This window comes from Terrapene carolina, unplaced genomic scaffold, assembly GCF_002925995.2.
Source record: "Terrapene carolina triunguis isolate 2854851 unplaced genomic scaffold, T_m_triunguis-2.0 Scaffold85, whole genome shotgun sequence".
In the NCBI taxonomy this organism is placed as follows: Eukaryota; Metazoa; Chordata; order Testudines; family Emydidae; genus Terrapene; species Terrapene triunguis.
The window spans coordinates 787,025-800,664 of NW_020664436.1; the positions used below are offsets into that span (position 1 = coordinate 787,025).

The 13,640-nt window shown below is 43.6% G+C and overlaps 1 protein-coding gene across 1 annotated transcript in view; it reads right to left on the reverse strand.

Annotated features, from left to right (window-relative positions):
* Nucleotides 1-13,640, reverse strand: part of TOGARAM2 (TOG array regulator of axonemal microtubules 2) — a 43,654-nt gene that overhangs the window by 28,662 nt on the left and 1,352 nt on the right. The window contains exons 3-8 of the mRNA XM_026649840.1: nt 12,904-13,137; nt 12,015-12,244; nt 9,848-10,035; nt 4,226-4,272; nt 1,917-2,095; nt 681-834 (exon numbers count right to left, since the gene is read on the reverse strand). Coding sequence (XP_026505625.1) covers nt 681-834; nt 1,917-2,095; nt 4,226-4,272; nt 9,848-10,035; nt 12,015-12,244; nt 12,904-13,137 — 1,032 coding nt within the window. The remainder of the gene's footprint in view (nt 1-680; nt 835-1,916; nt 2,096-4,225; nt 4,273-9,847; nt 10,036-12,014; nt 12,245-12,903; nt 13,138-13,640) is intronic.

Consider the following 13,640-nt stretch of genomic DNA (forward strand, 5'->3'; position numbering starts at 1 on the left):
CATCTGCAGCCACACCCCACAGCCCTCACCCCTGCACCCCCTCCCATCCCCAAACTCCCTCCCAGAGCCTGCACCCCAATCCCCTGCCCCAGCCTAGGGCCTGCACCCCAGACCTCCTCCTCCCCCACCCAAACTCCCTCCGAGAGCCTTGGGCGTTTGGGGGGGCAGAGTTTGGGCGGGGGCGGGTTCTGGGCACCACCAAAATTTCTACAAACCTGCCACCCCTGAGCACTATGTCAGGAAAATAGTCAGCCATACCTTGGTAGAGAGGCAGTCTCCCATATCTTTAGAGTGATGTCTCCAACTGACTGAGCCAGCCGTACTGACAGGAGTTTCATCCAGCCTCCTCAGCAGTAGGGAAATTTGCAATGATTCTAGAGGGAGGGGTAATTGGGTGGGATTTCTCCATAAAAAATCCCTGTGGAAATTATGGTTATTTCTCTAAAGGGATCTTCCTGCCCTGCAGCTCTGGTTATAAGAATGGAATATAGTGACCCTAATTCATAGGGCCTGACACTGCAGTGCCTCACACACTATTCATTTACACCTGTGCACGGTAGGTTTAACATGCTACCAGTTGGAGTGAGCAGAATTTTTCACTCACTTTGCACAGGTGTCAACGGCTAAACAAGGTGTGAGGCAGTGGAGAACCAGGCCTATAGCGGTTAGCAGCCACTTACCTTCCTGAGCAATAGCCCCTGGGTCAACGTTCTGCAATTGCTCATGGAGCTGCAGGGACCTTTCCTTCTCTCTCTCGCTGCGCAAAAGCTCCATCTCTTTCATTTGCTTCTGGCGCATTTTCTCCTGAGCTGACTTGGATATTGTAACGTGGATCTGGACACAACACAAACAAACCAAGGTACACAAATGATTCAGAAAGCAAGAAACACTGTGGTACAATGTCACAAACTCTGATACGCTTCAATATACACCTCAATAGTTTCAGAAGCAATTGCCCTCCCTGCATATAATTAAACAGAAAAGGTACTTGGCCAGATTCACAAGCGGTGTAATTTTCATGTCTTTAAGTTACTGCGAGTGGATGGAAAGGGAGTGGGTGGGATGGTTAGGGGTCACAGGAAGGCAAGCAGCCAACAGGAAGACGTCAGGAAAAGCAAGCTCCTCTATTTTAATTTACATCCTCGCTGGCCATTGAAGGGCTGTTGGGCCCAGCATCACCTGGAACAGGTGAGGTCAGCTACCTCTCAGCTCAGACTGATCAGCTAGAGATCAGGTGATTATAAAAGCCAGCAAGTAGCTGAGTTGGGGTGGAGAGCTGCGAGGAGCAGGGAGATTCTGGCAGGAAGCCCCTGAATAAAGAGAGAGCTATAGGAAGTAGGTTGGTTCCTGTTGCAGGGTGACTCTCAGACAAGGTGGCTGGTAGAGTGGGAACCTGCAGAGAATGGACAGGCCTCTGCATTAGAAGGGAAGGGACAACTGAGGTGCTGAATTTATGTTATCTGGAGGAAATAAAGCTGAAGCCCTGAGAAAAGGACCTGACCCGACTCTGAGGATGGTGCCACTCCTTCCTGGGCTGGGTAGACAGGCCAGTATCCTACACACCCTCTCGGTTGCTTCCGATATTACAACCCTTGCCTCCACCGTCTCAGCATGTAATTCACACTCACCAGTGAATAACTTGCACCACCTCTGAATTCACGTCAGAAACAGAGAACTCATCCTACTTAACCTTATCACTATTTCCCAGACAATAATTTCTGCTTCTCCTTTGTTCAGAGAAAATACACAGCGAATGTCTGATTCTTTAACCTAATCAAACAGGGAAGAGGGTCCCTGACAGAGGAAGTTTATTATTTTTATTATTAGTTGTGATTTGTATTGCAGTTGTAGGAGGTACTGTACAATCACCGAAGAAAAAGGATATCCCTGCTCCAATGACCTTAACACATACATACCCTTCCATTGCTCTCCTTCCAATCATCACCCTTTAAAAGATGAGGGCTCGATAGGGGTCCTGTCTCCTTGGCCTGGCTGAGGGAGAGGGTTGTTAATGGCAGTAAATATTCAGCAGGCTTCATGCTACCGGTCAAGCCATTTTTGGGAGCAGGCAAAATGGGTTCCAGAGTTCTGAATTCTGATAAGCCAAAGACACATACCATATATTAGTGCATCAAGCAGCACACCAGCACCAACAGGTTGATGGGACTCTGGCTTTTTGCATCTGCTGTAGAATTTACATTTCTTGAAATACAGATCTACTGAGTGAGGGAAAATGCTCAATCTGCAGCCCCTGGGGAGCCGCTGTGATTGCTGAAGAAGGGTGAAAATAAAGATTTTCCCTGTGGAAAAAGAAACATTTTCCTATATCTTCCCAGCTATTCAGGCCTGAGTAAAGCATTCTCCTTCCCTGAGTTTACAGACTTTGTGTTCATGTGACACTTCTACCTTCTGACACCCCATGTATTAGGTAAAATCAATTATTCCTCCTCTCTTTTGGCAAATTAAAAGCTTTTAAAGAAAAGTTTTGGATTGTTGAAATATGAACAATAAAATAAGAATCCTGGTTGCTGCAATGAATTTCCCGCAAGTGGATTCATTATCAAAACTAGCAGCTCAGCCCCTGAAAATAGCACCTCTGTCCACACACACACTCTAGGGGACTGGGTGTGAAAGTTTCCTTTAATATGTATAGCACAGGGCATCTGATGCTGAATTACTCTCCAACAGAGCTGCTAAGGCTCACAGAACTAATAATTCCATGCACTGCTTCACAAATCATAAAATCATACCATAAACTAAACTAAAAAAAAGATGATATGTTTTAAAAAATCAGGAATTTTTTTCACTGGCTGGTCAAGCCAAAGTCTTATCAACTAAAGAGATGGATTAACAAAGGGCAGTTCTTCTCTGAAAAATAGTTATGTAAAAATATCACCTTCGTAATTTAGCAAATCTGCTCCCTGGTTATATTTATAATCATAGCTGCATATCAGCAACTAAATTAAGCGTTTACTTTTACTCCTGGCACCCCTGGAGAGCCCACACAGCTCTGGGAGAGGTAAACTGGTTTCTATTCCTTTTCAAACATTATCAACAGAATTATTTACTAAATTCCAGTGATTATAATCTGTGTAAATCCACTGAAGGTAATGGGGTAGCGAAGGTGTCGCTCAGGGCTTAACCTAAAAATACTGGGGTTGCACACATGTAACTGAGGCCCTAATTTAACTCGCAGAATAGTCTCAGTGATGATGCATGAGAAAGAAAGAACTCAGCTTGACTCTCGATCCAAGGTTGAGTTTGCAGGGCTGGTAGTTAGGAGAACAAAACATTTTTAAGAGTCAACTGATCTCATTTGATCTGGGGTAACAGAGGTGACTTAATAAATGCCTTTGATAAAAAACCAATAAATGCCTCTTTTACAGATGTAATATTTAGAACTATACTTTAGGAGGTTGAAAAGTTCAGTTCAGATAAGCACTCCAGTGTGAATCCATATCTGAACCTCTTGGTCCAGTAAAACTGGGCTGGAAAGATCGCAAGAACACCTCTGTCATGGGGTTTTGGAATTACCAGTGAAAAAATAAACAAACAAAGTGGATCAGACTAGTATAGATCTCAAAAAAGGTTCAGTTTGGGTTCAGTTCAAATTTAAAGTGAAGGTTCATGGGGGTAGAAGGGGCAAATGAGGGCATTTCTTATTTTGTGTGAAATGGTTCATCTGTCTCTAACCTTGAGTGGCACCAACAGCCAGTGCTTAATTTGTAATGAAAGAGGTACCAGGGTTCACGCAATTAGGTGCCAGGGCTCAAGCAATATTTTACCTTCATAACTGATACAGCAAGCCCAGAGGTGCCTGGGTTATGAACTGCCAAACCTAGAGGTGCTGGAGCTCAGCATTAAGGCATAAATTAAGCACTGCTAACGGTCTTATAGAGAGGCAAGTTCCCATCTAGTAAAGTGTATGAGACAAAGGAGCTGAGAATATGCTTTCTATTTTATTTATGAGCTGTTGGGGGTGAACTTCTCAATCCCTGCCATCAAACATGTGAAGTCATCTATTGGATCCATTCACATCTGGCAAGGCCACCTCACTGCTTCCTGGGTGTCTGGACTCTGGGTTAGTTTTCTAAAGTATCTCCCTCTAATAATGAAGGATTGTGGAATGTTTTTCCAGTAAGACATTTATATAATTTCACCTGGGGGGGGGGGAGAACTCCCTGTGTTCATTTTATGACAAAATAAATACACGCCCTGTACATACCCAGAGATTTAAGGATCTTCTCCTCAGCATTGCTGTCTGGCCTTGACCTTAAAACAATTGAGGAGAAAAGAATTTATGAGGAAATATAGAGGAAGAGAGAGCACTTTAATGGAGGAGAGGTTCCTTGTCAGAATCACCATCACAGAGCAGGAAATGTAACCCACAGGTCTCAGTTTGCTGGCAACTGCTTTACAATGGTCATTGGGTCCATCAGTTAGTAAAGCCACATGAGGGGCAAATCCTGCTCCAACTGAAAGCAGTGGGTCACCTCTTTGGATTCCAGCCGTGTGTCCCCCAGTGCAGCTCAGGAGGGAGGGGCACATTAGTGACTTTCAAACATCTATATGGTCCTGGTTCCACTAGAGATTAGGCTGGTCCTACAGCTCAAATTAGAGCAGCCACGTTTACACTAGTGTGAGAGAGAAAAGAATCAAGCTTTGTCTGTTCCAGTTTTAGATCAGATTGTGATTCAGAGATTCATGGATTCATAGATTATAAGAAGGGACCATTGTGAACATCTAGTCTGGCCTCCTGTATAACACAGGTCATAGAACTTGAATTAATTCCTGTTTGAACCAGGGTATATCTTTTTAAAAAACAACTAATCTTGATTTAAAAGTTGCCAGTGACAGAGAATCCACCTGATTCTCAGTTCCACTGATGTAACTTCCCCAACTTCCCCAGAGGGAAGAATTAGGCCCTTCTGCTCTTAAAGAAATAAATAATTTATCTTCAAAATCTATTTGTGAGTAAGAACCTAATAAGTATATTATGATGCAACTAGACATGTATATACACAATATCTTAGTGAAGTATATAAACTGCAATTGTAGCTTAACACTATTTATTATTATATCAAGCATAAGGCTGACAGGTAGTTTTCCCCAAGCACAGAAGCTAAACTAATAAATGGGGATAATACTTATAATGTATATTAATTTTATAATCATCCCATAGTTCCTTAATAGAATCATAGGACTGGAAGGGACCTCGAGAGGTCATCTAGTCTAGTTCATAGCAGGACTAAGGCCTTGGCTACACTTACAAGTTACAGCGCAATAAAGGAGCCCCGGGCACACTAGCTCACTCCCCGTCCACACTGGCAAGGCACATAGAGCGCTCTGACTCCGCGGCTACAGCGCTGCTAGTACTCCACCTCGGCGAGTGGAATAATGTTTGCTGCGACCCCACTGGAGCACCGCGGCGCCAGTGTGGATGTCCTGGTCCTATAGTGCGCTCTGATCGGCCTCCAGAAGTGATTCCAACAGTCGACTTTCCCACTCCAAACTGGTTAGCGACCGATCGGTAGCTGTCTGGAGTTGCCAGCTTCCAGATTGCAATAGCCACCCGCTTCTCCACCGTCAGGGCAGCTCTCAATCTCATGTCCTTGCTCCACAGGGTGGGGACAAGCTCCTCACACAGTCCCATGAAAGTGGCTTTTCTCATCTGAAAGTTCTGCAGCCACTGCTCGTCATCCCAGACTTGCATGACGATGTGATCCCACCACTCATTGCTTGTTTCCTGAGCCCAAAAGCGGCATTCCACGGTGGTCAGCATGTCCGTGAATGCCACAAGCAAACTTGCGTCATTTGCATTACTCGAGTCGATATCATCGTTGGAGCTCTCACTGTCACTTTGGATCATAAGGAATAACTCGACTGCCAAATGCGACGTGCTGGCAAGACTCATCAGCATATTCCTCAGCAGTTCGGGCTCCATTCCCACAGACCGAAAGGTAAGACAGAGCACGCAGTACAAAAAACGTTGAAAGATGGCGCTGGGATGCGAACCGATGCATCACGGGGCATTGGGACAGGACCCAGAATGCCCTGCAGTCTATGCCCCCTTCCCACAGCACCAGAATGGGAAGAGGTGCTCTGTGGGATAGCTGCCCATAATGCACCGCTCCCAATGCCGCTGCAAATGTGGCCACGCCAGTGCGCTTGCAGCTGTCAGTGTGGACAGACTGCAGCGCTTTCCCTACTGCACTCTCTGAAGGCAGGTTTAACTCACAGCGCTCTACATCTGCAAGTGTAGCCATGCCCTAAGTATTATCTAAACGATCCCTGACAGGTGTTTGTCTAACCTGCTCTTAAAAATCTCCAATGATAGAGATTCCACAACCTCTCTAGGCAATTTATTCCAGTGCTTAACCACCCTGACAGTTAGAAAGTTTTTCCTAATGTCCAACCTAAACCTCCTTTGCTGCAATTTAAGCCCATTGCTGCTTGTCCTATCCTCAGAGGTTAAGAAGAAGATTTTTTTCTCCCTCCTTGTAACAACTTTTTATGTACTTGAAAACTGTTATGTCCCCTCTCAGTCTTCTCTTTTCCAGACTAAACAAACCCAATTTTTTTCAATCTTCCCTCATAGGTCATGTTTTCTAGACCTTTAATAATTTTTATTGCTCTTCTCTGGACTTTCTCCAATTTGTCCACATCTTCCCTGAAATGTGGCGCCCAGAACTGGACACAATATTCCAGTTGAAGCCTAATCAGCACGGAGTAGAGCGGAAGAATTACTTCTCGTGTCTTGCTTACAATACTCCTGTTAATACAACCCAGAATGATGTTCGCTTTTTTTGCAACAATGTTACATTGTTGACTCATATTTAGCTTGTGGTCCACTATGACCCCCAGATCCCTTTCCACAGTACTCCCTCCTTGGCAGTCATTTCCCATTTTCTATGTGTGCAACGGATTGTTTCTTCCTAAGTGGAATATTTTGCATTTGTCCATATTGAATTTCATCCTATTTAGTTCAGACCATTTCTCCAGTTTGTCCAGATCATTTTGAAGTATAATCCTATCCTCCAAAGCACTTGCAACCCCTCCCAGCTTGCAAACTTTATAAGTGTACTCTCTATGCCATTATCTAAATCATTGATGAAGATATTGAACAGAACTGGGGGACCCCACTCATTATGCCCTTCCAGCATGACTATAAACCACTGATATCTACTCTCTGGGAACTGTTTTCCAGTCAGTTATGCACCCACCTTATAGTAGCTCCATCTAGGTTTCATTTCCCTAGTTTGTTTTGAGAAGGTCATGACAGTATCAAAAGCTTTATTAAAGTCAAGATGTACCACATCTACCGCTTCCCCCCTATCCACAAGGCTTGCTACCCTGTCAAAGAAAGCTATCAGGTTGGTTTGACACAATTTGTTCTTGAAAAATCCATGCTGACTGTTACTTATCTTATTATCTTCTAGATGTTTGCAAATTGATTGCATTATTATTTGCTCCATTATCTTTCCGGTTACAGAAGTTAAGCTGACTGGTTTGTAATTCCCCGGGTTGTCCTTATTTCCCTTTTTATAGAATGGCACTAAATTTGCCCTTTTCAAGTCTTCTGGAATCTCCCCACTCTTCCATGACTTTTCAAAGATAATCGCTAATGGCTCAGATATCTCCTCAGTCAGCTCCTTGAGTATTTTAGGATGCATTTCATCAGGCCCTGGTGACTTGAAGACATTTAACTCTTTTTTGAGTTTCAGATCATTGAAGATCTCCTGGTTAAGCCAAGGTGGTCTCTTGCCATACTTCCTATCTTTCCCACGCAGTGGGATAGTTTGCTCTTGTGCCCTTAATAATGTCTCTTTGAAAAACTGCCAACTGTCTTCAATTGTTTTTCCCCTTAGACTTGCTTCCCATGGGATCTTACCTACCAACTCCCTGAGTTCGCTAAAGTTTGCCTTCTTGAAATCCATTGTCTTTATTTTGCTGTTCTCCCTCCTACCATTCTTTAAAATCATGAACTCTACCATTTCATGATCACTTTCACCCAAGCTGCCTTCTACTTTCAAAATCAGTTCCTCCCTATTTGTCAAAATCAAATCTAGAACAATCTCTCCCCAGTAGCTTTCTCCACCTTCTGAAATAAAAAAATGTCTCCAATACATTCCAAGAACTTGTTGAATAATCTGTGCCCTGTTGTGTTATTTTCCCAACAGATGTCTTGGTAGCTGAAGTCCCTCATTTACCACCAAGTCCTGTGCTTTGGATGATTTTGTTTGTTGCTTTAAAAAAGCCTCATCCACCTCTTCTTCCTGGTTAGGTGTCTGTAGTAGACCCCTACTATGACATCACCCTTGGTTTTTACCCCTTTTATCCTTACCCAGAGACTTTCAACAAGTCTGTCTCCTATTTCCATCTCAACCTCAGTCCAAGTGTATACATTTTTAATATATAAAGCAATACCTCCTCCCTGTTTTCCCTGCCTGTCTTTCCTGAGCAAGCTGTACCCTTCTATACCAATACTACTTGTTGTCTTTCACCTAAGATCTCAAAGCATTTTACAAATATTAGTTAATTAAGCCTCACAACCTCCTGAGAAGTTGGTAAGTATCTGGGCTCTCATTTTGTGACGGGAAGACCAAGGCACAGAAGGGATTAAGACCTATATTTACAGAAATGGCTTCTAACTTTGGTAACTAGATACCCAGTTGATAATATGTGCACCAGCAAATTGTCGCAGAAACAAGTATTTGCAGATGCAAAATTCTGTCCTCACAATGAGGGGCCAGACTCAGGTCCAGCTGAAGCATGGGTCTTAAATGATTTGCCCAAAATTACATAGTGAGTCATTCTGCAGTATACTTGTAACCGTGCTGGTCCCAGGATAGTAGAGAGACAAGATGGGTGAGATAATATCTTTTATTGGACCAACTTCTGTTGGTCAAAAAGACAAGCTTTCAAGCTACAAAGAACTCTTCTTCAAGTATAGTGAGTCAGTGGCAGTCAGGAATAGACATAAGAACATGAGAATGGCCACACTGGGTCAGACCAAAGGTCCATCTAGCCCAGTATCCTGTCTTCTGACAGTGGCCAATGCCAGGTGTCCCAGAGGGAATGAACAGAACAGGTAATCAAGTGATCCATCCCCTGTCACCCATTCCCAGCTTCTGGCAAACAGCGGCTAGGGACACAATCTCTGCTCATCCTGGCTGATAGCCATTGATGGACAAATCTTCCATGAACTTATCTAGTTCCTTTTTGAACCCTGTTATAGTCTTGGCCTTCACAACATCCTCTGGCAAGGAGTTCCACAGGTTGACTGTGCGTTATGTGAAAAAATACTTCCTTTTGTTTGTTTTAAACCTGCTGCCTATCATTTGGTGACCCCTAGTTCTTGTGTTATGAGAAGGAATAAATAACACTTCCTTATTTACTTTCTCCACACCAGTCATGATTTTATAGACCTTTTTCATATCCCTCCTTAGTCGTCTCTTTTCCAAGCTGCAAAGTCCCAATCTTATTAATCTCTCCTCATACGGAAGCCATTCCATACTCCTAATCATTTTTGTTGCTCTTTTCTGAACCTTTTCCAATTCCAATATATCTTTTTTGAGATGGTGCCGTATCTGCACGTGACCACATCTGCACGCACTCAGGAGTCCTGGTTCCTACTCCTAAACCGTAACCACTAGAACACACTCCCAAATATCTGGAGTGATTTTGGTTCATATCAGATATACAATCTACAGTATACACATAACTAGTGTATACTAGTATACAAATATCTTGGAGTGCTGACTGTGACAAATAAACAAACTACTTAGATGAGATCTGTAGGATGAGGCTACAATGGAAGGGAAGAAGATGCCAGGAAGACGTTTACCTTATCTCAGCAGTCTCCTGTATAGTGAGAGCAGCCTGGTCCAATTGCTGAGAGCTTGAAAGAGGCATTGGAGAATTGCCAGAGTCTCCATCAGGTGGTCTCACTGATTTGGGAATAGGTGGAATCAAAGCAGAACCTAATGACTTCCTCATCTTCTCATCATTGCAATGCAAGTACTGCCGGGAAGTCTGGAATTGGAAGAGTTCAGGCCCCACAGGATTAAAGTTCAAACTGAAACAAGTAACTTTCACCCTAACTTTACAAAACAGTTCAATCCAGCTCAGTGATTATGCAGAGGCAAGTGAGGTTTAGAAGGGAAGGCTGGTCACATGGGTTAGCACAGGCAGGAATTCATTGTTAGGCTACAAAATGGAAGATCTCTGCAGAGATAAGCAACGGAGGGTCCTGTGGCACCTTTAAGACTAACAGAAGTATTGGGAGCATAAGCTTTCGTGGGTAAGAACCTCACTTCTTCAGATGCATTCCACTCTAACCACAAAAGAAAGTGCACCTTCTTCCATGCACTGTGTAGTGGACTAGCACTGTCAAACTCTCCTCTCTCACACTCCATTGAAATCTCAGTCGAGAGGAAGAAGCTATCTGAGGGAGGGAGAATTGATGGCACCCCTATGCTCCCGAGCTGGGAAAGGGGAAATGAAGGGAAAGCAGTAAGAAAGGGGCCAGTGCCCCACTCTGCCTCCCATCTATCTAAGTATTTTTATCGTGCTCATCACTGCAGAAGCTGTGCACCCTCTGCCTATCTTTCCTCCTTCCCGCCATCTCCCTGCTTTGCCAGTGTAGTTTCTGGGAAGCTGTTGCTCTTTCAGACTTTCTGATTGTACTGGGATGAGTTTGGATTGCAGTCCCATGGCTGTACCTAAATCACCTACCATACACCAGTGAACTCCAGCCAATTTTCTACTGCTTATTTCACATTCTGTCCAAATATACTTCTCTAAAGTCCATTTTCTCCTGTTATTGCCCTTTCTACAGACCCTCATCAGCCTTTCAGCCCTGACATTAATGTGATCACTGGATCCTAGGTGCGCTCCAATTTCCATCTAATTTATCATATCTGGCTCATTGTCAGTTATCAACTCCAGTAGAGCCGCCTACCTTGCTGACAGTGCAATGTGTTGTGTATGAAACCATCCTGTACTATCTCCATAACAGACAAACATTTCTATTGGAATGGGTCCCCTTCTGGGTCATCGATATTGTGACTGGGAGAGTGGAGGAATGGAGAACAAACATTGATCCTTTCTTAGTTCTCCCATTATCTTCTTCACTGTCAATTGGCCAAATTAATTCCTGATGAAAATCCAGTGAAGCCAGTAGAATTATGGTAGGCCTGGATCTGGCCCAGCATCTAGATAACTGAAATCCAATGCACTGGCCTTTTGATAGGCTTCCTTTGTTTGCAAAAATATTTTCTAATCACCTTCCTTCTCCTGTGTAGTAAGGTCTAATAGCTGTAACTCCTGTCACCCTTTCAGAGTCAACAAAGTTAATGGAAAGGGTGCAGTATTCTATCCCTTTTAGGGTCTCCTTAGTAGACTTGTTTGCAAAGTTCCAGCCAGTTACCCCTGCGCAAATCCACGCAAGGCAATGCAGCTGTACTGGGGCTACTGAGGGTCTTACTTGAATTCTAGAAACTTTATTAGAGTTGATGATGGACTTTTGGATTCCAGGTTGAGTTTGCAGGGCAGGCAGCTACAGCAAACACCTTCATAGTACCTTTGATATGAAAATCATTGAGACACGATTGCATCTTTTGCTCTTTACACAATATTAACCATAAGGAACCACACAAGCACAGTTGGGTCACAAATGCCCATGTTTACTAACTATATTGAAACATGCAAGGTCTTACTACATACATACGGTGCCTCTGACTGGTTTCTGGTGGCTTCTCCTCAAAACACAGAACATGATGAGCACTATTTAAAAAAGATACAACCCAATTCCTATACAGTACAGACACTAAACCCATAGTACCTCCATGATGCCATCTTTAGAGAGTAACTTTTCATAGTACAACCACACTTCAGATAGGATCCTAGACTTTACCCATGTCAGAGGAATCTCTTAGAGCTCTGCCAGGCTCTAAAACTGCAGAGGAACCATATTTGGTTTGGTTCAGTTTTCTTATTCAATGTCCATTTACCTCTTGGGAAGTTGGAGTCAGCTCAGTGTGGGTCTCACCACGGCTCCAGCTGATCATGCCATTCTCCAAGGTCTTCTGCTCCCTTTCATCTGTGCCATTGGCTTCTGGGGAGGTAGGGATGCTTTGAATGGGAGGCATGGGCTTGGAAGTTAGCAGCAGCCTTTGAGAGGCAGATCTGGAAACAGCTGGCTTCAGGGCAACCTCCTTGGGGCCACTGGAGTCAAGCAAGCCTGAAAATCAGAAAAAAATAGCACTAGGGATACTACCTTTTAGATCCAAGATAACAGAGATCTGACTCCAAATCAGGTGACATTCTTCAAAACGTGTAGTTAACCGAATGGTGAGAATTGTGTTCCCATGGACACATGTTAACATAGAGAGGCTACGGCCATCTGCAGTTGAGTGGGCCAGTCACATCCATCCAATTCCATAGAAATACCCCAGATAATATGATGGTTTTCTATGCTCCTATTTACTATTTGAAAACTGACATCTGGATTCACATGGATTAAGAAAACAAACTTTTAAACCCCTGTGAAAGAAAGATTAAAGCAGGTAAAGGAAGGGGAGAAAGGAAATATAGACAAGATGAAAATATAAACCAAGCAAAAGTAGTGGCTCCAGATAGTTAAAGCTCTATTACAGCAATCAGTAACATAAACAAGGATGAACATTTGTCATTTTTTCTCCACAGGAAAGGAAGGTCTCCTCATTTTTGTCCTTCAAGAATGTTTTGATGCCAGCATCCACATACAGATCCCAACACTCTGGGTGAAACCTGGTCATTGCTGGCAATTGAACTGAGTATTTGTCAGTGTCACATGCTAATCCCTCTATTCTTGGAAGGGTTTCATTTCATCAAGGATAGCAGATAGGCACCCAGCTTTACCTCGGTGTGATGCAAATAAGCCCTCAGAGATCCTCCTCTTCTTGAGCTTGTCCTTGATCTGAGCAGTTTCCATGGCCGCACTGCTCACCTCCAGTTCTTTGGGATCCTGTTTCAAGGTGGGGCTGTCCAAGCCCTCCAGAGAGGAAATGGCTCTGGGATAAGGTGGGCCCCCATCTCCACTCCACAAGCATGACTGTTTTTTCATCTGGACTTTCAGTACAGACTGAAGAGAGGCTGCAGGCCAATTTAAAAGCAAGAGTCAAGTAAGTCAACCTCACTCAACAAGAATCCATCAGTCAATTTGAGGCATTTATTTTATTCTAGTTTTTAGAGATCAATTTAATTTTATTTTCATTTTGGATCAAAATACTATGACCCTAGTGCTTGTTAAGAGTGCTGCATTGACTGGCCAGGAGAGTGAAGCTGAGGGCCCCACCTCTAGTAATGAGAAGGGAGCATCATCTCAGTCTTTGGCCTCTCTGCTGGGACTGCCCTCAAGGATCCCAGTGGCGGTGGTTTTTATTCAAAGGAATATGGACCATATTGGCAGTTAGAAACAGGACTGTGCAACATACACCAACAAACATTCCTCAGATGGTCAGAAGCAGTTTTCAGTTGAGTTCTATTAGCAAGGGGACAAAGCCCAGCTACTAATCAGTGACCTTCAGATCTACTTAATGGCAGAAATTCCACCGGAGGAAGGGGGTGATCAGCACTTTACCAACAGCATTCTCTGA